The sequence below is a fragment of the Temnothorax curvispinosus genome, unplaced genomic scaffold (genome assembly GCF_003070985.1).
Source record: "Temnothorax curvispinosus isolate PA1 unplaced genomic scaffold, ASM307098v1 QBEX01018319.1, whole genome shotgun sequence".
Classification (NCBI taxonomy): Eukaryota; Metazoa; Arthropoda; class Insecta; order Hymenoptera; family Formicidae; genus Temnothorax; species Temnothorax curvispinosus.
The window spans coordinates 1-22,277 of record NW_020228099.1 but is presented as its reverse complement, the minus strand read 5'-3'; the positions used below and the strand labels follow the sequence as shown (position 1 = coordinate 22,277).

Here is a 22,277-nt window from a genome sequence, read left to right as displayed (position 1 = left end):
GTTAAGCGGGCGATCAAGCTAATTGGAATTTGATCGAAGTTGTCCCTCGATCCGATCACGTTTTCCGGGGCTCGGGGGGAGAGGGGTGGCCGGGGGTGGCTCGCGCCCTCGCGCCCCTTGCAGCCTAGCGTCACGCAGGCGCGCACGGCGGGTCTCGGCGCGGCAGGCGCACGGCGAACGACGCACGTCGCGACGCGTCGTCGTTCCGAGCAACAGAGTGCCGTGTGTGTATGTTACACCCCCGCCCACGTATTTATTGTCAGCGGCTAGCCCGAGTAGCTAGCTGGGCGCCACGCTTTTACCCCCCCGCGCGATTTTCACCGGGAACGTCCGCCTGGCGACCTTGTCGAGGGCGGATGCGGATAATGCATTCGCTATTCCGCGAGAGGCAACCCCGGCCGCGCCACCGAGCCACGTAAGGAAGCTCTTTAACGCGACACCGTGGACGAGCATGATTCTGGCTGGATCAGACCACTTCTTAGCGGGTAAGTCCACTATCCGTCGCCGCCGCGGCCGCGGAGTGCCGGACCGACCCGGAGTCACCCTGACCCCGCGACGATGCCCCCGACTCTCTCGCGCATCGCCGCGCCTCGAGGCCGTTTTATTTCCCGCGATTTATATATCATCGCTGCGTTCGTTCAACAACGACGAAAATCTAAATCGTTTAATCCAGGATATTGGAAGAACCCCTCCACGGCGCGCGGTATTTCCTCCCCTCTCTCTCTCTCTCTTTCTCTTTGTCTCTGTTTTCCTTTTAAGACGCGTTGGAAATCAGGCCTCGAATCGATATTTTGTTAACTTCCACCTGAATTATCCTTCTATCCACGTTCTATCCACTTTTACGATTATAGAAGATTTAAGGGGATAGGATCGGCTTCGAGCGACTGAAACGCGATCCTCGCGATCGCCGCATTGCGCAAGCAGAATTTTCCGAAGAGTATACAAAGCAATGACTGTGCAGCGTAGTATGGGACGCGGGTTCCTAAAGGATGCGATTACGCGTTAAAACAAAAAATTTAATCGCTATTGGAAAATTAAATAATTAAAGAATCCGCCGATCTCGGGCGAGAGATGAGTTTTTCCTCTTTCTCTTCAATCGCACGTACCGCGTCGCACCTGAGTAACGCGTGTGCAACGCTGCGCAATTCCGTATGGCAGGTAGTCTGTCACAACTGGAGCGATAATAAATTATTCCAGGTCATTATACGGCGCGTAATATGTCGCCGCCGCGTTAACGCGGCGCTCGATATGACGGAGCACGACACAACCCGGTGTATATCTATAGCGGCGAAAAATCTCTCAAGTTCAAGAGGGCGAATATATATGTATATTGATTCTTCGATTTTTATAATTAATTTTCTGAGAAACGGAGACCTTCGTGGAAAAGAATTTTCAGTTCGCCTTCTCGTGTCCGCTTTATTTAAACTTTACTTATTCTCTACATTTTAGTTTACTTAGTTATTTATCCAGTTTGTTTTATTTAAATTTATCATGCCCATTTTTCCGCATTCTTCTCTCGGTTTGCTTCTTGTTACTTTATAGAAACTTTATAGAACGTTCTTCAATTGAAATAATAAATGTAATAATTTAAGTAAAATCCCAAGTTCGAGAGGGCGAAAATATATATTCTTCGATTTTTACAATTGATCTTCTGAGAAACGAAGACCTCCGTGAAAAAAATGTACTGTATTTTTTCGTGGCTGTTTTTTATTATTTAGTTTATTTAATTACTCTTATCAGTTGATTTTAGTTAAATTTCTCACGTCCGTTTTTCCCTTCTCTGTTTAAAATATTTATTTTTACTGTGCCATGCAGAACATTGTTTAATTGAAATAACAAATGTAACAATATAATAATTAAAAGTTTTATATGCTGCCTGTATGGTCAAACAAAAGTTTATTTTTTTCGGTACTAATTATATTTTTGATATGTTACTCTGATCTCATTCATGATATAATAATGAATATAAAAGCGTATATATCCCGCAGTACGTACCTACAGACCAAATTCCTATTCTTGATGTTACACATTAGTTAATTAATTGCGTGGGATAAAGCGATAATATTCTACGTTCAAAACTGAACGTAGTAAGTGAGAAGTACCATCATTTTAATGTACATATGCTGATAACGCTTTACGTCAGGCAAGTATGGTATATAAAAGTAATATATAATTATTTGATTAGTTTTGATATAGTTTTGGAAAAGAAATTAAACAGTCGTTATGCAGTCATATAGTTTTTTCGACTTGAACGGAAGAAAAAATCGATAGCGCTGGAAGAACAGAGAAACGAGCAAACTTATCGCATTAATGAGATAGCAGAAGTTTTCATCTTATTAGCACGTAACGATCATTAACTGACACTAAACTTTCACCAAGTACTTACCATTTAGCATTAATAAAATTTGTTTCAAATTTGTAGAAAACTTCGTGAAAAGATGTCAAGAAAAGTAGATAGTATGAGGACAATAAGAAACACAAAGTGAGAGCTAAAAGAAGAAAGAAATTTTACGTATTCTTTAAAAAAAATGTTATACGTTTTTTTTAGAGAAATTTTACATATTTTTTGAAGAAATTTTACAAAAATTATATTTCTTAAAATTTTATATCACGTTAATCCGATTTTTCGGACTGTTCCAGTACCTGTGGAAGCGACTGCAGTTTTGGGTGCCGTTGCCGGTTTCGTAGTACTCCTGTTAGCTCTCTTCCTTTATCTGTCCCGGAAGTGGTGCTTCACGCCGCCTTCGTCTACCGCGCTCTTCGGCGGAGTCTGTGTGCCACTCTGTGAGTCCACCAACAGCTCCACATCTCAAATATCAAAAAACATAGGTATATGATTTTAGTTTGTATCCCGATTTCCATACTCCTATCCTCCTTGCAAATTTTTTCTATTATTCCGAATTCTCAAGTTTCTTTAAATTTCATCCCTCTCGATCTGCGATAACAATTTCATAATTTTTCCAAATGAGTCTATATATACCAGATAAATCAGAGTCGATTGACCTATAATTCATTACGCGAGATTTCTGATTGGCAAATTTTTGCAATTTAAATATATATTTGCGGTTTTCTGCGCGGTATGAATTATTCATAATAATCGATAATGATTTTGCTCTAGGGAAAGCATTCTCCTATTCGGATCCGGAAACAAACTCCGATTCAGAGGAAGACGCTCTCCGACGATTAAACGCGTCGCGTTCGCATCCTCCACCGGATACGTTGACTATCCAAGCGGAGGACGGACCAACGACTATCGTAGGTAAGTAACGGCAACAGAATAGAATTAAAATTTAACTAGAATTTTAAAGGTGATTATTATACATTTATATGTCTAATATGTAGGTATCATATCTATATACGCACATGTAGAGGTATTTTATTTTTATCGCATTTTATATACTTGTAATCCATACACAGCAATGATATATAGTAATAATATATATTATTATATCGATCTTCCTCATACTAGTGTAATAATCATGCAGAAAAGTATTATTTGTACTCTACAGTATTTTTATACTTCGTAACTTTCACAAAATTCCATTTTACGTCAGTACATACACATCTTCCTCGTATTGTTATATTAACCCTCAGAGTACGGATTGGGTTAGCGTAACCCGAGCGAATTTTGAAAGTAGCGCCATTTCAAAGGAAGTGAATGGAAATTTTCAAATGTCTCTTTGTTTAAACAAATAATGTAATAAATCTATCAACGCCATTATATTTTTGAGAAAATTTCCGATCTAAAAAAAAAATTGTTTCAATTGACAAATTACAGCCCGATATACAGTCAATCAAAGTCGCCGGGTTAGGCTAACCCATGTCCGTATGAAACGTAACTTTTTTATAGTCCGTACCCTGAGGGTTAACATAAAAAAAAATGAGAATACTCCGTGAATAATTATTAAGTACAGTTGGATTTGTTAATTATTATTTATAGATGCTGGAACCACCTCCAGTAGCTGCACCGAAGAACCTTCTCCAGCAGATCAACAACAGGTGATTTCTTAATTATTTTTTAATTTGAGAAAAATTTTCAAGGAATTCGAGAAAGAATCGTATTCTGTTTCGTTTGTTTTAGTGCGTAGTGGAAGTTGGGGCTTCTAGTATTATACTTGACAGTAGAGAGGACAGTAGACAGGAAATACAAGTTGACCAAAATGACTCGACGACCAATGACGTCATTACAGCGATGGGCACAGTGGCTGCCGAGGAAATCGGTAGCTTGGAAGTGGCTTTTCTGTATGATGCCCCAATGCGTGAGATGACAGTGCGTATAATTATTATTTAATTATCACTTTCTATTTTTATAATTATCTCTTTTATTACTTTTGGATATTTATTTCGGTAAAATGCTTTCAAGAATATTTTGTAATTAATATGTACAATATATATTAATTTATTACGTAAAATTATTATTTAATTAAATAACTTAAATAATAAATACAAAATTAAATTATTATATTATATCTTATTTTGTATTATAAGTGATAAATTCCTATATTCGCTTTAAATTAATTAAACGGCTACTGATAAACGGGATATTATTTTCCTTATTACAGGTTCACGTGTTACAAGGGCGAAATTATCCCGCTGGTATTGGTGGCAGCCAGGTGCGGTTAGTCCTGCTGCCGTCGAAAAAGCAAAGACGCAAAACCCGTGTCCGGCAAGGAACATCTCCGCAATACATAGAGAGCTTCTTGCTTCCTCGTGTAAATCCAGAGGATGTAAACGCAATGGGTGTACGACTCAGAGTGTATCTGTGGGGTGGCCGAATGATGCGTCGGGAAAGATTGTTGGGTGAAGCCAGAGTGTCCTTCGATCACATTAATCTTCAGTTAGAAACTACCCTCTGGTTAACTCTTCAACCACCGCTTTCTTCCTCGGTAAAGTATTTGAAAAGTCTATATTTAATCATCGCTGATCAAAGCTATTATTACTGTTATCTTTTAGTAGCCAATGACGCGTAATGTATCTATAGATGTAATGTAATCTATACCAGAATGTTGCCAGTGGAATGGAAATTGTGTTACACTTTCTAGGCACAGGACTGGGGAACCACCAGCAGTTTAACTCGCAGCGATTCCACGGGATCCCAACAATCGGTCCAGTCGTATGCTGCTACAGCTGTACCACCTTATGGCAGCAGCATGAAGGGAGGCAGTGTCGCTGAGATCCTAATCGGTTTGGCGTACAACGGCACGACGGGTCGCTTATCAGTTGAAATAATCAAGGGTTCCCATTTCCGCGGTGGAGGCGGAAACGATACAAAACCTCCCGACACTTACGTCAAGTTGGCTCTTATCGATAGCAACAATCACGAAATGGGCCGGTCTAAGACCGGCTTAAAACGCGCCCAACCGAATCCTCTCTATAAGGAGACTTTTATATTTCAGGTAATTTCTTCTGTAGAATCTTTGATTTTCTTTATTTCTTAATCCTTTAGCTGCGGCGCGCTTCAGATAAAAATCGAATAATTTTGCGACTGACAGAGTCTAATTCTCTTAATTCTCGTATATGTATAAACGTCTTTTGCAAGTGAAATTACTTTCGTAGGATGTATATACACTTTTCGCAGTTAAAGGGTTAACGAAACGCTGGGTATTTAAAATATGATGTGAAATATGATATGTGGCATTTTTCGTTTCTGAATATAGATCGCGTTGTTCCAATTGGGAGACGTGACACTCTTTCTGTCTGTGTACAACCGTCGGCGAGGCGGAATGGGCAGGAAGGGACGGGAGATGATCGGTTGGCTCTCTTTGGGTCTGAACAGCTCCGGATCTGAGGAACTGCAGCATTGGAACGAGATGCGAACGGCGAGGCAACCGATGCAAGTGCAACGTTGGCACTCGCTACTGCGTCCTTGAGGTGTCTTCGTGTGAGTGCCTCTCATGGATTCATTCTTGATGCGACTATACAAGCGCGAAACGATTTAACTCGGTACTCGCCGAAGAGTACGCGGGAAACAGATGCGAACAGGGCGTTTCTAGGGAAGAACAATTGCTCGCGGCAGGCTTATCTCGAGAGAGAGATTTCAATTCTTTCTCCTTATCTCAGACACTGTGTACTGTGTACTGCCTGGTTGAAGAACGGAAGTCAATATTCCAATCGGTCTGTCAATCCCAAGTCAGAGCCCGAACAATACAAGTGTCCAAATAACATCGTAAAGACTTTCTAACTTCTATATCTGTTAAACAAAACGAATTATAAATATTACACGACAACATAAAGTTCAAAAGATATCTTAATGTTTCAGATCTCTGTTAAACAAGTAAACCAATGTCTAAATGGCGTTCTAAAAGTGTCTCGAAAGATGCCCCAACTTTCAATCGAATTTTAAATTAAGTCTTTTAGAAACTTTCAGGGCTTTTGTTTTGTTCGGGATGCTCTGTTTGGAATACTGTAAACTCTGAGTTACAAACTCTTGTCTAAATGTACCAAGTACATTTCCTTTTTGATACGCTGATGGGAGCACAGTGTGGCTAGTCTTCGATGTTGAGGGTCCCGACGGTCGCGCGATCGTTGTTCCGGCGTTTATCGACGTTCCGGCCCAATCGTCGTACCTGTCCTGTCGCATGGTACGATGCTCTCCGACTCGACATGTGCCTGAGCCAATCTGAATCATTTATTTTTTACTTTGTGCCTTTCACCCTTTTTATGCCGCGCGCCACGCTAAATGAAGGATTGTTGCGAAATGTAAGCAGAATGTTCAAATGTCCGAACGACGTTATCTCGAAAACAGATGTGGTTACATCTCTTGACTTCATAATATTTTAAGATGCAGGGTGGTTACGCGAGATATTGAAGGTCTGGGATTTCTTAATCGTTTTCAAAGGACTCTAAAAATCCGGAAGATACTTCTCGCGTGAATCGGGAAATGTACTCTAGAAAAATTAGAGTTTTTCCATAATTGTTAAAATATTCCAGGAAGAGCCAAAAGTTCCTGTGATTTAGTAAAAATGTTCTTAAAAAATCGAGCTGTCTGCACTCGATTTTATTTGTATCAAAGCCTAAAAAAGTTACTTAAATTTTCAGAGATTTAATAGAAAATTTCTGAGAAGTTAGTACTTTAATGTAGGAAACACCATTGTTTCCTTGGAAAGCAAAAGTTTCTGGTTTGGAAGATTTGAGAATTTGCAAAAATGATTCGTGTGTCCACCCTGAGATGGGATAACATCGACACAATGAGTTATTATTATACGGTCATGTCTGTCGTTTGCGTGGATGGAGCTACAACGGAATTGTTGAGACACGTCTTGATTTTTGCTCCTTCAATTTTAATGACTATTTTATAGCTATAGCTAGTATAGCTAATAAATATGTTAATACAATATCAAGATAGCAAGCGTCTTTGATAGATCGTATTTTTAAGAACTTCTTATTTATTTGTAAATTTTTTCAATTCTCGAGATTAAAGTATTTCAGTTTTTCTTTCTCTCTTCTATTAGACTTCAGATAAAATATTCCTAAAATAAACTTACACTTTTATTTAATTGACTAAAAGTTGATAATGTCACTATGTAAATTTACAGTTAAAATTCGAAACAGATTGTCGAAAATATTTTTTTCTTTATCAAAGAATTTAATATTCTAATTGGTATTTTCTGTAATATTAAAATGAATGTATTGCTCATTATAGCCACATTGTACGTGTCAGCAATATCGTTGTTCTTCATTACTGCTATTCCATCGTTGTGTCGATATTAATCCATCTTACTATATATTTGTATATTCGATCTCGATATCCGATCTGCTTGTGTTTGTTCATATGAATCAATGTGGCGAATATCGGGCCCGTGTTCTCGCATGCATTTAACACTGAATATAGCCATCCAATTTCTCCTTGTCGATCCTTATAATTAGCCTTATTACGCAGTTCAACAAGAAAGGATAAAAAATGACAAATTCAGAGAAGAAAATTATGGGAATGATTAAGTATTTCTGGATTTGACGAAGTCAATTTTTCTTGAACTGTGTTATTGTGCAACTTGGGCATGCGTGAATGAAACGTAGTTGCCAAGTAACAATCGATTCCAAAACGAACGAAAAATATCAATGATGAGCTTAGGCCAATATAGTTAATAACTTAAGCTTATGATTAGGATTATGTATGTTATCTATACACCAAGATTGGCCACCAATGATTTCAGGCATTCTTTAAAGAAATAATTTATTACTACTAAATTGTTAATAAATTAACGTTGCTAACAATAATAATATTAAGCTAAACGGCCTGGCGGCCATTGAGACGTTAATACTAACTGATATTACTTAGCAAAATTTATACTCGTCAAGACGCTTATAAATAATGTGTATATCTACGCACTTATTTATATGCAATGGTTTTTTTACTGATGACTCATTCAGTTCAGTTCTTTAACTTTAAACTTTAAACTCTTTACAACTGATATCTAACGTTCCCTTCAGGTATGCCTGGGAAAAGAGAATTTGGATGGATGAGCAGCAAATCGTAATAGTAAGATAAGATTAGGACACGGGCGTTGGTGTCTTGAGATGGTTCGAGAATGGATTGATAACATGCGTGGGGCGCCGGCCAATTGTCGCCGCGACGTGACGGCGGTGACGGTTCAACGAGACCTCTCGGAACGAGATATGGAACACGAGACCAACAGTTTGACAATTCAATGACGCACAATGACTCGCAAAACGCACTTCGTAAACACAAATGTGATTGTAGAGTCGATATATTATAACTGAAATAGAAACATACACGATCACGAGTATGCTAGGGATGTGGCATAATTTATGCATTAATATTAGAATTTTTGAGCAAGGGGTTCCACCGTCAATAGCTGTATTAGGGAACACGCAGAAGTAGAGGATAAAGATTTAAAGATGCGATAAATTTACGCCCAAGTTAGATTACGAGAGAGAAATTGATTTAACATAAAGATGTACAAAATATTAAAAAAAACTCCGTACAAATTGTATTCTTTCTTTTTTTTTACAGATTTTTAAAACGCACTTCTTTCAGCAAACGATTGAACTTTATCCTTTTTATATTTTTAATAATTATCTTACAATTAGATATTACATTGAAGATATATTTGAGCACCATCTACTTGAATAAAACGAAAAACAAGTTGCTTCACTCACGAAAAAACATTAATTTCCAATCGTTTGTAAGCTAAATATAATTTTTCGAGCATTTTACATTTATAATTATTCAATTGATGTAATTAACGCGCGAATATAGAATTTGGTTTATTAAAACACATTAACTTCGTAAGTACTCAAATCTTGTTTCGATTAGCTCTTTACGTCTTATGTCTTGGAAACTGTACAAGCGTGTCTCCGATTACAAGATTATCTGACAAGCGTGATTAGTGTTTTATGCGGTTTGATACTGTCATTAAAATATAGAAGTGCGTAGTGTAACGTGGAAAATAGCCTTAGACCAAAGGATCGTTAGGGGACCCCTAGATCAGCGGACAAAGCCAGCGCGACTGATTAATGGACAAACAGATGCTGTGAATCATTTAACGCTTGACTTTTTCAAGCCTCTAGTAGTAAACTTTCATCATGATTATATATTTATTGATCCATGCTCGAACTATTTTGTCATTTAGGAGAATAAAATATAATTGCGGGGACTCAGAAATCTCCTTTAGGACACGAAGAATTGTTTTTATCGTATAACGCGTACTCCTCTTTTTACGTACAACATATGCGCTAGATGTGCGTTGAATTTAACCGAGAATTTAAAGCATCCTAAACGTAGCAGTGGTTTAGACTCTAATGTGTTACCTTTTATTTGTAGATTTTAAAACGTGTAAAACATATGTCTCCGCCTTCGATTTCGATGGCTTCGATTTCGATCGGATATGTTATGGAGCAATTCAAAATAAGAAATACGTATATTTTTATTAAAGTTTTTATTAGTTCAATTGCCTGTTTGCAGATCAATTTAATTTTGAACGTCAAAACTGTAAGGTATGTAAAGAAAATATCGAGATGGATGGTATTCACATCTCGTTATATGATCATAAATAATTTATACAGAGTATTAAAAACAGAATCCTAAACTTGGAAAGATATGATACTCATTAAGGAAAATTTAAAGAATGATTATAGCTCGAAAAATTAATTATAACAGAGATAGAACCGATTTCTTTTTTTTGGTAGTACAGACGACTCGCTCGAACCACATGTCTTTTTTTTACATAAAATTGATTTCTCTTTTTATTCATTTTGTATAAAAATATTAAAATAATATCACATAAAGTTTGTTATTAATTCAGAAAGCAATTTGCCAGTTTAGGCAGAATATTGACGTTATTGTGTCACATTAAGCTTAATTGCGTTTTGTTAATAGAGCGAAACCCACATGGACATGTATTCCCATGTCCATGGATTACCAACAGAAATCGAGTAGATTGTCATTTCGTAACCATTTAAGTTAATTTTTCGATCTATACCGGTTGAGCATTTTTGACTCCTTTACGAGTACTATACCCCCAAAGTTTTGGACCCTCTTTCAACCTGTATAAATGGACGTTAATATTTTTAGCAGTATTATTATTTTTCTTGAAAAAATTTTCCATATATTTTCTATAGCATAAAGAAAACGGGCTAAATGGGAAAATTTCCTCAACCAGATGTTTAAAGTATACTGCAGCTATATATGAGTGTAGAATGAGTTAAAACAGCCCCATTTAGCGTTAAATGTATGTATGCGCGTATGTGTGTGAATGACATGTGAATATCATATATGAATATGTATAAGTACACATAACACGATTTGTCTCGTGCATCATTAGCTGATATTGTTAGAGAGTAATTCTGAGTCCTAGCGATATTATCGTATAATGTACAGTCTGTTTATAAACGGCACGATGCTAAAGAGGAGAGAAGTGATTTAAATATTTAAATCAATTAACGCCAAGTAGCGATATATTGATCTCTCAATTTGAAGATTATATCATTCGTTTTCTATAACACGAACTGGGAATTAGGGAATTCCAAGAATTCGAGTCAGCACCCGAGTGACATACGTTAAATTAAATTAGCGAGTAGTTTTTTAACTTTTAGGTCTTTTACTCTTTCAAGTGTAACGTAATTAATGATAACGTTAATCTTACCACACGTTTTTCAATTTGCGTGATAAGCCGCTGGATATGTAGGAAGTGTCCAGACGTGTGTTTTACATTTTCACCACACTGAAATCATATTAATCTTCAATCTTCCTGAAAGGATAAATTTTCACGAAAAGTAGGTTTTTTTGTTTAAAGAAAAGCTGTTTAAAGAAATTTTGCGTTTTTTGTACTTAACATTCGGAGATTGATTACGGGAGTTACGATTCGGACAAAAATGGGCTGTAACGAATCTATTGGATATCTGTTAGTCGCTGTATTTGATGTTTTCGAAAAGCGAAATTGTTCTGAAAACGAGATTAACGGCAACTTTCATAAACTCACGTGTGATATTGAGAAGTAAACTATTTTTCTTGTTTCTTTAATCTACTTTAGAGTTTTATGACCATGTTGCAGGATTAGATAGGAATTATTCGTTAATAGATGCTTGCCGTATCAAGAGAATAAGAGAGCCAAGGTCAAATTGAAGAATACGATGCACTTTGCAAATATCCAACGACGCATTTGCGAAAACGAGAGAGAGCATGCGATATTTAGATTTTCTTACAGAATAACGATAACCTACACCGTGTCTACTCCGTTATTCTATTTCATTACAGAATAAGCACTTTGCCTATTCTCTGTAAATGATGAGGAAAGAGGAAAGGTATCGGATATCGCGAAGATTATAAACAGACTATTCTTGGATTTTTATCTATATTTTCATCTACGGCACCCGTTTCTCTTGATAAGCATTCAAGTTTGAATGTCTACTGCACAAACTAATTATCTTAATCAATGTTATTACGTGCTTATTAATAATAATTATTATATTCATCGCGTTTTATAAAAATGTATTCTAATATATAATGAAACTAACAATAAATTTATCAATAGTTAATATCGCAATATCGACATTTCAGTCTACATTTCACATGCAACGCCGATCTTCTAGAGACTTCAGTCTAGCCCGTACTTTTCCAGCAGCTCTTTCTTCTTTCTAACGAGTAAGGCCTCTTGAATGTCTTGTTGCGAAGGAATCAATTTTTGTGACGTTGTTTCAACTTCGACCTCCGGCCCTTCCTTCTCCCGAGATATCCACTCCTTGATGCACTTTTCTCTCGCTTCCTGCTCAGCTTTCTGTTCCAGTGGTATCAAAATACCGTCGTCGTCGTCCATGTAACCGTAATAGTCCGCGTCGATGTCCTTCATCAATTCCGCGCGAGTTTTTCGAGGAGGTGGCGGTGGTTCTTGCTCGAATAATTCTCTAACGCCTGGTAGTTCCTTAGCCGCGCCGAAATATTTGTAACCTCGATTACCAGGGACCTGTAATTTAATTGAACACTCGGTAAATCTCTTCGAGACTTACACTTTGTAGAGATTACAAAAAAATATTATTATTTACAACTTTACCTCACGTCCTTCATGATCTAACATGCGAGGCCCGACTCTGGAATAATCAGGTCCACCAAGCTCCTTTATTTGCGCCTCCCAATGTCGCTTCTCTCTAAGTAGCTTATTAATCTCGTCATTTAGATCACGAATGCGGAACTCTCCAAGCCCGGCATTTTGAATTTGGGCAACCTTCTTCGCAATTTCCCTAATTATTTGCATTCGCCATTTCTCTGCCTTACGTAAGTCTCTACACTCTGAAGCTAAGTACGGCCTTCGCTCTTGCTCTTTCCTTGTCCCCTCGTTATTTTGCGCTGCTCTCCAACGAGCAAGCGTTGTCCTAAGAATATTATTAATATCATGTGTATTAATTACTAACATCAACAATAGTGAGATTAGAATTTCTCACAGCAAATATGTAATAAGTTTATGAAACATAAAAATCACACTTACATAGCCTTTTCTGCATTTCGTGCCTAAAAGAAAACAAAGTGTTTTTATTAACAAAGTAAAAGATCTAGTATAAAATACGTAATAAAATTGTAATACATATAATAGGTACTTACCATTTTTTACTTATGCTTTTAATTATCCATAAATATCACTATTACCAAGATTGATCGTTTCCAGAGTGATTAATTTACAGTGGTACTGCAAGTAAAAACAAAATTATAATAATTAACTAATTATCTTAATATCAAACATGATACAAATTATTCACAGCAGAATAAACAAGCAGAATAAACAATTTGATAAATATTAATTATTAAAACCACAATCGTACTTTTGCTAATTTCAGGTAATAAGTTGTACTGTTATTTACAGAAACTTTGAGGTTATGTTACATTATTACGCACACGATAGCGAATTCTGTCGTTTACAGTATTCTAAACTGTTGCACATTGAAATCTATTAACGTTGATATATTAAGTTACCTCTTCTTTTTCTTCTTTTTGTCGTTTTCCAACCCTCAAGATCACGATCACAATCCCACGAGGAATTATTTGAAAACCGGCAAGATTTGGTGGAAACCACTGGAAGCATGTGAAGCTCCAGATACAGGACTGTCAATTGTTGAAAACAATGGCCGCGTTCAGCAGACACACAACTGTTGAGGTCGTCTTGTCAACACTCTGCGTTGATTGGTTGGTTCTAAAAGTAAGAGCCAATCACGTTCGACTGCTACTCAGCGGCTTGGTCTGCTGAACGCGCTCAATAGCAACAGCCAAAAAATGCGTTGTACAAGAATAAACAATCACGTTGTTTATCTCCTTCAATCTTGTTTACACATCCACATTGTTCTCTCTTTCTCTCAATTTATTTTTACTGACTTTTCTTTTTCCTCGATATCTAATTTTTACAATAAAAAATGGAGTAACTATATAGCTATATGGGTATATTATGCAAGAAACTATTCCTATAAATTAGAAACAAATAAAAAGGAATTAACAAATTTCAATTTAGTAACTTGTGATTTTTATCTTATAATTATACTTGCGTATACTCTTTCCAATTTTTAATGTTTATAAAACGAAAACGAGATAAAAGAAGAAAATTAAAGAGGATTACTCCAATTTATATATAATCTCTTTCATATTGCTCTCTCAAAATTGCTTTTGAAATGAGATTCATAATAATTCATGTACAATCTGAAAAGTCGAAAGAGATGACACAAACTTAAAATAAAAGACAGAAAAAGATTGAATGGTTAAAAGAGAATTTAATCAACTTAGAGAGTAAATTTAGATTCCTTTTATATCGAGAGTGATAACAGAAACAGCCAATAAAATGATCCTGTTATGTGAAAATATGTGTGAAGATGCAAGCAATGTTGCGGCTTTCTGTTAAAGTTCCTTCCTATTTCTTAGATATAGACAATCTAATGGTTAAAAAAAAAATGGAAATAATACAACTCACGACGAATTAATTTAACAAATTTTCTGGGTAAAAATTTAATTTGTCATAAAAATACTTTCCAAACAACAACAGCATGTAACAACAGTGTCATAATAAGAAACATTAATCGTTAAAACTAAACGATCACATTTAATTAAAAATAACTCCGGATCAATCTTCGTCCAAACAAAATTCAATTGCACGCGTATGGAATTTAATCTCTTTCGAGTAACTTTAATTAATACAACTAATAATGCGATTGTACACAATGATAAATAATGTTATCGTTGTATACGTAATAAATTAAATAACCATGAAATTGAAACTAGAACAAATTTGTCCGTTGTGATGTGTATATGTCACGTACGACAGCCCATTTCTCGTTACCAAGAAATTTCAAATAAATTAAAAGCGCGTACTTAAAAACTTAGCTATATTCAAATTCAACTAATCGCAACGACTTCCATCAATGAGCGATTCGTGAGCTTCGTTTGCCTTGTGTATTTCGACAACTCTAGTCGGACATAAATACGCAATGCAATGCGTAATATGCTAATTTTTATACAATTATAATGCCCTAATTTTTATTTACATAATTATTATTATAAATATTACAAAATATATTATATTTGTATTACTTGAAAACTTGTGTGTAATTCAATAATAATTGGTCAATACATTTACAATTTATATAATGTACGCTATTAGCCTGTCAAAAAAATTCATCACGATATATTCAAATTCTGCTTCTTTTTTTTTTTTAAAGAAGACCAATTAAGCACCCGGCTAATTCTTCGTTGCGTAATTATGTCCAGTTCGAATCGATTGAGGTAATGCAACACTTGTATTCGCGGATTAGTTGCTCCCAGCAGTGAATCTTTCGATCAGGCTCACGAATTCATGATGGAAAAACGGCGAACACAGTACGGGAAATACGAACAGACAATAAACTTTGTTAACGAGTCAACAACGCTTACATACAACTAGGTCCCAATCGATGGCGACTGGGTTTGGTAAAAAAATCCGCTCTATTCGATTCACGCAACAACTCGCGGAACTTGTAACAATACTCCAGTCTTCACGAACGCTCCGTAGGCTTACGACAAGCTTTCGGCAAGCTTGCGGGACGCGCTACGATTCTATGACTAGAATCGAATTGCAACAATTGACCTCAGTTGGTGTCGTCCACGCCGAAGGAGCGCGGTGGAGACGGCGGCGGTGGTGGAGGTGGCGGGGCCACGAACTCGTCTTCCTCAGCTTCCTCCTCGCCGAGGAGAAAGTTTTCGTGTACCTCTTCCTCCCGCGCTGGCTCCGGTAGCGCCAGCACGTCCTGACCGTGCTGCTTCAGGTGGTCCTTGAGGGCGAACGCCCGGCCATACGACGCGCCGCACACGTAGCAGCTGAACTTGAGATTATTGTCCTTCTTGTGGGTCTGGATGTGCGCGCGAACAGCGTAGAGCGACGCGAATGGCCGTGAGCACTCAGTGCACCGAAACGGCTTCGTGTGGCTGTTCTTGTGACCGGCCAGCTGCACCCGTGTCTTGAACGTCTTCGGACAGTACGGACACGTGTAGGCGCGCTCATCGCCGTGCGTCAGCAAGTGATGATTGTAGACGGAGGACGCCTTGAAGCGTTTGCCACAATGCTGACAGCCGTAGGGCCGTACGCCCGTGTGCGTGCGCATGTGAAGGGTCAGGCAGTAGGACACGCGAAAGGTCTTGCCGCAAACCTGCCGATAAACATAGATAAAAATATTAATGGAGCAAATGAGAAAGTCAGAATCCACATAAGACCGCAGCACTTTGACATTAGTAATGCGACGCAACGAAAGAAGATACAACGTATTAGCACTAGAACTACCAAAGCAATCAAACAACTGATTTATAATTTCTTTTTTAATTACTCGAGTTTATAACGGTGCATCTTCTGAGATTTCCTGTGACTCTTGTTGCAATATATAAACAATTAAACTGATTTACTTTTTCCTTTATCTCTTTTGTCAAAGATATATAATATATACACTGTAATAGAAGTTAATCGTTAATAGTCCTAATGTTAAAAAAACTTTCAGCCACGTGTCTATGTGATCACTTAACAAAACCTGACTATACAATTGTCCGCCTACCTCACAGGCATGCGGCTTCTCCCCGGTGTGAATTCGTTCATGCTTGACTTTCTCGTGCGGTCTGGTAAACCTGCGTCCACAATGCTGGCACTGATAGGGTTTCTGGCTGTCCCCTGGATCCATTGTTGTCACTGTCGTTGTCGCCGTCGTCACCGTCGTTGTTGACGTTACCGTCGAAGCCGGTGTTATCGTTGCTGGTGTCGTCGTTGCCTCGGAAGACGTCGAAATCAAAGTCTGCATAATAGGCGACTGCGGAGGTGCCAGTTCGACGTGCACCGCCGCGTGCATCGTCAGGCTATCCGCGGAATCGAACTTTCGGTTGCACACAGTGCACGTCACTGAGTCGCCCGTGTGAAGCGTCATGTGCGCGTCTTTGTACGATTCGGATAGCGTTTTACCTGCAGAACATTAATCGACATGTTAAGAAAACAAGAGGTAAAATTATTTAGCTTAATATGTAATTTAACATCAAAAGCGCGTTATCAATTATTCTCATATCGTTGCTTGAAAATAAAATTTTGTGTGATTTAAAAGATCATTAAACACATTCTCATGATTTCCCACATATCTACCTAAAAAAATTACCATTATATATTCAAATAATAATAATAGTAATTAGCGTATTATTGTAGCCTTGTAGAGCCTTATAGTTTCAATTTTTCCTACTGTTTAAAATAGCAGAGACACACAAGTGTTCGGATTTCTCACGACTCCTCCATATTTTGTTATACATTTGATTATCGGTTCAGTGATAAAATTTAACGATATACGTCGTCATTCTTATAGTGCGAACTATGTTAATATCTAATTCGAAGGGTAAAATAAAAAATAGATTTATTACCGCATTCGGGGCACGTGAAAGTCGCGTTAGGGGTGCCCTCGGGTGCATCGACATGTCTGGCTCTCACTGGCGCGTGCATCCTCGAATGCAGTCGTAAGCTTTTGTGGGAGCAGAATTCGGTACCGCATGTAGTACAGAGGAATGTCTTCCGGTTCGGATCGGCTTCGCCGTCGTGCACCTTCGCGTGAAGTTGCAAGGCTCTAGGGGTCGCGAAGCTCTGATCGCATTGCTCGCAACGATTATTGCCACGGAGACAGGCGTGCACGCGAAAATTTCCCAACTTGGAGAACTGCTGCAGGCACTGATTGCATTTGTACATTCGCATCGACGCGGTCGCCAGGCGTTTCTCTCGTACCTGCGATATTATATATATATGCGTTAGAGAGAACATGAACTCTTACGTGTGACGAAATGCGTATCGCGCGAGATTTTTCTTCCGCTGAAAAGCGCGCCTTTAAATCACACCTTAACACCTTCCACATTCGAAAAGAACTTCTCGATCATCGGAGCCTTCGCTGATTGTGACGTTGTCACCTGAATCGGAGTACGGTCCCAGAATTTCTCAATTTGCACGACTTTTCTGGTGTAGAGCCTACCCTCGCTATCCACACATTCCTCCGTGCGCAACGTGTTCATCGTCTGCCGCTGCCGTGCGTTCGCCACATTTTCCGAGCCCTCGGACAACACGGATACCGGACTTGTCGTCGCCAGATCATTCAACTGCTCCGCCATCTCTAGCAAAACCTCCTGGCCATCGTGGAACTGCTTGATATGCTCCAGGACGGAGTTGAAGCTCATTTCGCAACTGGTGCAACTATATACAGCGTCAGACTCGAGCTGTAGCAGCAGAAGCAAGAAACAAAGTTGTAATTGTTGTAAAAAACAAAAACAATCAAATTACTATCAATTTAAAGAAATAATTTCGTGATAATATTCGCCAAATACATGTAAGATACAAATATAATCCGGTTTTCGATATACCTCGCACAGCTCTCGCTTGACACGCAGAAAACCAGCCTCGTCGATCTCCCCTGTCTCGTTTAAACGATCCACATCGATCAGGGCAGCAGCCTCGCCATCCAGGAGCTCGGAACTGTCCGGTAACACGGCGATCACATTCTTCTCCATTGACGCCGTCTTGCGGTCTGCATTCGATATGGGGATAGTCATCAATCCTTGCGACGACTGCAATCTTCTCTGCGCTCCGCCACCGTCGCCGGCGAATCCTTCGGACATCTTGAAATCCAGAGAATTTTCATCTGGTTGCGTTCCTTCCGTGTCCATCTTTTCTACGACTTTAATCTCTCCTGATATTTTTCGTTAGAAACGACAGTCAAACCCACAGACATCCTACGTATAAGATAAACAGCAATTCTACGAACCATTCTCATCCAATTGTATCGTCTGCGGATCGCCCATTATGATAACTCCGTTGCTGCCCATCGTCGCGAGGAAGCCCCGATTAATCTGCTGCGCCTTGACATCCTAAAATCAACAGTTGCAATTATCTTTGATGGAAAAACCAAACAGTTTGAAACTCTTTTTATATACATTGAGCTTTGAATCATTGAATATTTAAAAGTAATGAATTAATCCACATGCACATATTAATGTACAATATTATCTAGCGATATAAGTTAGCAAGTAGACAAAACAATTTGCTCCAGCCACAAAATATGCTTTTGCTCCTTTTGTGAAACTGTATCATGCATTAAATTGAAATCGAAATTTTCTGTATAATTCAATTGAAATTCATGTTTGCAGGTTTTGTTATTTCAAGATTTCCAAGACTTCCAAGCAGTTTAAAGGTTCGTGCGACAATTACATCTTTAAAAATTGTCACGAACATTTTCTATCATAATCAACGTTTAAAATAACATGAGACAAATGTTTGAGAAGCTTGTGATAAAAAGCCCTATGTAAATCGCCAACAAAGCTATTCACGTTCCCCTTTTGTCGTACCATTAGCAGATCCATTTTGATCTCGGGCTCCTTTCCGCCCTTCCTGAGCTTGTCCGCCAGAATCTCAGGCTTCATCTTGTACCTGAGATCGTGCTCGCACATGTCCAGGTGCTGAATGAGCGCTGTCACGGAGTCGGAACGCTGGGAACAGCCGGGGCAATAAAGATTGTCCGTCAGGCTTAACAAGTGGTACTTGAGGGACTGAGGATTGTTGAAGGTCTCGCCGCAGCACATAGGGCAGATGAGGTTGATCGAGCCCATAATTCAACCGTCGGACTCTCCCCGGGATCGGACGATCGGCACCGCGCTGCGCGCCCTCGGTCTGCGATCCACGCTCTCCGGTCAAGTGCGGTTTAACCTAGCGCGGGACGTCGGACGGATGCGTTTGCGGGAACGTATCTGCGGAAATCTCTCATCTCGCCTGTCGAATATCCGGCAAAATTCCGTACGTGCCGAACCGAGCCGTCCTGTCCTCCTCCCCGCGCAGCGGTCCACAGCACTCGCGGCGGCCTGGTCACCGCGACAACAAATCCATTGGAGACGAACTTCAGCGCAAACAAATGCCGCACACAACAATCGTGAAGTTGGGAATTTAATAAGTGAATCTCGAAGTCGGCCATTACAACGTCGGACCCGCCGCACGTCAAGTTAGCGCGTTCATCGCGCCCTCTTCGTAGCTGCACCTGCACCTTCTGCACTTGAAACGAAGTGGATATGTAATTAGACGTTGGAGAGAAAAGGAAGAAAGAAAAATAAAGTACATAAAGTACATAAATATCATAGCGCCAGACGACGCTCATTTTAAATGGTCGTCATTCTGTCAATTTTCTTCAATGAAATGAAGAGATTATAATCGCAAACTAAAATTAAAAACTAAGTTGTATAAGATATATAATTTAAATAAGAAATTAGGTAATGAAAGTCGAGCACAGTTTATATTTACGGAAACAACCAATTAATAAATTTTAAATATAAACTGATCTGTATGTACAATGACCAAACAATTTTATTAACATTAAACTTACACTTTAGCTTAAACGTGTATACAAATAAAGGAAGAAAATTAGAATATATGAAACTCATCAGTGTCGGTCAATCGGGTCAATGTTGATATTTTTCACTCATGAGCACTAATTCCGATTTCGAGTAATCATTAAACTTACAGTTAGTCTTTTAGCAATAAATAAAGCAAGCAATAAATTTGGCAGTAATTAAAGTAACTTAAATTTAAACGAATTCTTGGAATTTCCCTTATCCTTTATATATGTATATATTTATTTTCCTTCTTCCTATTTACAAGTTTACAAAATGAATAAATAATTCAGCAATTAGTCTGCCTTTCTCAATCAGCATGCTCGTGCTCTTCGTTACTCTCGAGCCAGGTATTCTGAATAAGCTCAACGAACTGTTGCCACCATCTGCTACGCGATGTGAAGTACAGCGCGCAGGCAACTATGAAGACCCACGACAGCACCAGACAATAGTCCGTCTCGTTGGAGGGCGTGCTCGAAACCGGCCCCGTAAAGTCCGCCGACGTAACGTACAGCGAGCCGTTCGGCTGCAGGTTCGTCAGATGAGACACGAACTTGGCGAACGACTCCAGGGTATAGGTCGTGTCGTTGAATTTGGCGACAGGCTTGCCGTTGTGAACCAGCATCAGCGTCGGCACCCCAACTATTCCGTATTGAGCATTGAAGCTGAAAGCGATGTATTTTCTTACGCTGAGAAAAAATCCAAAAAAGATATTTATTAGGTGGCTCCTAATAGCATATTTACTTATTTTTTACACATGATTATTTAGAATTAGATATTTTTATTTCAATTAAATAAAAATATCTAATTCTAAATAAATATGTGTAAAAAGTAAGTAAATAATGCTATTGGGAGATACCTAATAAATATTTTTTTGGAATAAAATATTTTCTTCTCAGTGTAGAATCAATTTTGAATACCAAAGGACAAGAAAAAAAGAAAAGTGACAAATTTTCTTTCCATACGTCCGAATTTTGTAACACTTACCTTTGGTGTTTTATAGCGTCGATGGCTACGGCTTTAACGTGGGGAAACGAGCGAGGTATAGCGTTAAAATGCGGCGCAGCTTGGCTGCTGAATACGCACCATCGGGCATAGAATAACACTAGAACGCACGTTCCTGGTAACTGTTTACCGTCTTTGTCGTTTCTGGAACGATTTGAGGGGCCAGGATCCAAGATCAATAGCTCCATGAGTCTAGTCGCATTGACAATCTATAACAATGACAGATTTATAAGAAAGCTATATTATCTTGTTCAATATATTGTACTATTTTATAAATTTGTAAGACCTCAACAGGACCGTAGATCTTCTCCGACGAGCAATTAACTTTAGTAGTATTGGTTGAGACCGTGACATTTACTGGAACATCGGCATTTACGTTCGCCGACTCATTCGTTTCATCTGTATGAACCTGCTTACTTTCTTCTTCATTGATAGCATCCTCAGATACTGTTTGTATTGTAAATACTTCCACTTCTTCGCTGTTTGCGATATTAACTAAAAATTACAGATAATACACTTTGCGTTAATCCTAAAAGCAGTTTGAAGTTGAGAACGTTTATGCAAACTTTACAGTTTAGCTTTATCGGAGATCAATATATTCAGATATCTAGCAACTGCTAATATCTGTAATATTTAATAATTATTAGATTCCCTTTATGCAAAGAATGTATGATGAAAAATAAAAACTAATAATTAAATTAATTATTTCTTACCTAAGATTAGAGGCATAACAAAGCCTATGAAGCTTATTCTCAATAAGTTCATCTTTGGTGTATGGCATTAAACTACTTGTGTTACGATCAAATTGATAAATCGATTCTGTGGTTCCACCGATGCGACGGAATGTACAATCCGTTTGACTTTGTGGATTCCTCAGATATCTTGGTACGTCAAAATGCATTAATTTCACCTTGAAACAAGTTAGGAA

The 22,277-nt window shown here is 38.4% G+C and overlaps 4 protein-coding genes across 10 annotated transcripts; 1 reads left to right on the top strand and 3 right to left on the bottom strand.

Annotated features, from left to right (window-relative positions):
* Positions 1-188: 188 nt before the first annotated feature.
* On the top strand, positions 189-11,753 carry LOC112468323 (synaptotagmin-14). 3 transcript variants are annotated; one of them, XM_025037446.1, is made up of 8 exons: positions 189-485; positions 2,641-2,784; positions 3,119-3,259; positions 3,941-3,999; positions 4,082-4,270; positions 4,563-4,886; positions 5,043-5,396; positions 5,658-11,753. In XM_025037446.1, exons 1-8 carry the CDS (start codon positions 452-454, stop codon positions 5,868-5,870), a joined length of 1,458 nt encoding a protein of 485 aa, XP_024893214.1. In that variant the 5' UTR covers positions 189-451; the 3' UTR covers positions 5,871-11,753. The 3 variants fall into 3 exon arrangements, with proteins under 3 accessions (XP_024893214.1, XP_024893213.1, XP_024893212.1); XM_025037445.1 differs by having other exon boundaries at positions 190-485; positions 2,641-2,829; positions 5,049-5,396; XM_025037444.1 differs by having other exon boundaries at positions 190-485; positions 2,641-2,829.
* A 46-nt stretch (positions 11,754-11,799) lies between these two features.
* Positions 11,800-13,522, bottom strand: LOC112468324 (pre-mRNA-splicing factor ISY1 homolog). 3 transcript variants are annotated; one of them, XM_025037448.1, is made up of 5 exons: positions 13,424-13,522; positions 13,055-13,139; positions 12,942-12,964; positions 12,510-12,828; positions 11,800-12,422 (listed from the first exon to the last, which is right to left on the bottom strand). In XM_025037448.1, the coding sequence occupies exons 2-5, from the start codon at positions 13,055-13,057 to the stop codon at positions 12,057-12,059; spliced, it is 711 nt and encodes a 236-aa protein (XP_024893216.1). In that variant the 5' UTR covers positions 13,058-13,139; positions 13,424-13,522; the 3' UTR covers positions 11,800-12,056. The 3 variants fall into 3 exon arrangements, with proteins under 3 accessions (XP_024893216.1, XP_024893217.1, XP_024893218.1); XM_025037449.1 differs by having other exon boundaries at positions 13,346-13,434; XM_025037450.1 differs by lacking the exon at positions 13,424-13,522 and adding an exon at positions 13,273-13,360.
* A 1,507-nt stretch (positions 13,523-15,029) lies between these two features.
* Positions 15,030-20,159, bottom strand: LOC112468326 (zinc finger protein 845-like). Of its 2 annotated transcripts, XM_025037453.1 has the most exons (7): positions 19,313-20,159; positions 18,733-18,835; positions 18,332-18,657; positions 17,816-18,187; positions 17,351-17,705; positions 16,510-16,907; positions 15,030-16,113 (listed from the first exon to the last, which is right to left on the bottom strand). In XM_025037453.1, the coding sequence occupies exons 1-7, from the start codon at positions 19,571-19,573 to the stop codon at positions 15,556-15,558; spliced, it is 2,373 nt and encodes a 790-aa protein (XP_024893221.1). In that variant the 5' UTR covers positions 19,574-20,159; the 3' UTR covers positions 15,030-15,555. The 2 variants fall into 2 exon arrangements, with proteins under 2 accessions (XP_024893221.1, XP_024893222.1); XM_025037454.1 differs by lacking the exon at positions 19,313-20,159 and having other exon boundaries at positions 18,332-18,586; positions 18,733-18,826.
* Positions 20,160-20,595: 436 nt separating this feature from the next.
* LOC112468325 (thioredoxin domain-containing protein 15-like) lies at positions 20,596-22,264 on the bottom strand. 2 transcript variants are annotated; one of them, XM_025037451.1, is made up of 4 exons: positions 22,063-22,264; positions 21,636-21,844; positions 21,332-21,558; positions 20,596-21,033 (listed from the first exon to the last, which is right to left on the bottom strand). In XM_025037451.1, exons 1-4 carry the CDS (start codon positions 22,112-22,114, stop codon positions 20,655-20,657), a joined length of 867 nt encoding a protein of 288 aa, XP_024893219.1. In that variant the 5' UTR covers positions 22,115-22,264; the 3' UTR covers positions 20,596-20,654. The 2 variants fall into 2 exon arrangements, with proteins under 2 accessions (XP_024893219.1, XP_024893220.1); XM_025037452.1 differs by having other exon boundaries at positions 20,596-21,009; positions 22,063-22,262.
* Positions 22,265-22,277: the final 13 nt, after the last annotated feature.

Excerpts from the sequence above, each read along its gene's own strand:
- LOC112468323 (XM_025037444.1), top strand. The coding sequence starts at position 452 with ATGATTCTGGCTGGATCAGACCACTTCTTAGCGG. Across the intron at positions 486-2,640 it reads ATCAGACCACTTCTTAGCGG|TACCTGTGGAAGCGACTGCA; the intron begins GTAAGTCCACTA and ends GGACTGTTCCAG. Across the intron at positions 4,887-5,042 it reads AACCACCGCTTTCTTCCTCG|GCACAGGACTGGGGAACCAC; the intron begins GTAAAGTATTTG and ends TACACTTTCTAG.
- LOC112468324 (XM_025037448.1), bottom strand. Across the intron at positions 12,829-12,941 it reads CGAAATGCAGAAAAGGCTAT|GACAACGCTTGCTCGTTGGA; the intron begins GTAAGTGTGATT and ends TAATATTCTTAG. Across the intron at positions 12,423-12,509 it reads TAGATCATGAAGGACGTGAG|GTCCCTGGTAATCGAGGTTA; the intron begins GTAAAGTTGTAA and ends ATTAAATTACAG.
- LOC112468326 (XM_025037453.1), bottom strand. The coding sequence starts at position 19,573 with ATGGGCTCGATCAACCTCATCTGCCCTATGTGCTGCGGCGAGACCTTC. Across the intron at positions 18,188-18,331 it reads TCAAGCGAGAGCTGTGCGAG|CTCGAGTCTGACGCTGTATA; the intron begins GTATATCGAAAA and ends CTGCTGCTACAG. Across the intron at positions 16,114-16,509 it reads AGAAGCCGCATGCCTGTGAG|GTTTGCGGCAAGACCTTTCG; the intron begins GTAGGCGGACAA and ends GTTTATCGGCAG.
- LOC112468325 (XM_025037451.1), bottom strand. The coding sequence starts at position 22,114 with ATGAACTTATTGAGAATAAGCTTCATAGGCTTTGTTATGCCTCTAATC. Across the intron at positions 21,845-22,062 it reads TGTTATGCCTCTAATCTTAG|TTAATATCGCAAACAGCGAA; the intron begins GTAAGAAATAAT and ends TGTAATTTTTAG. Across the intron at positions 21,559-21,635 it reads AGATCTACGGTCCTGTTGAG|ATTGTCAATGCGACTAGACT; the intron begins GTCTTACAAATT and ends TCATTGTTATAG.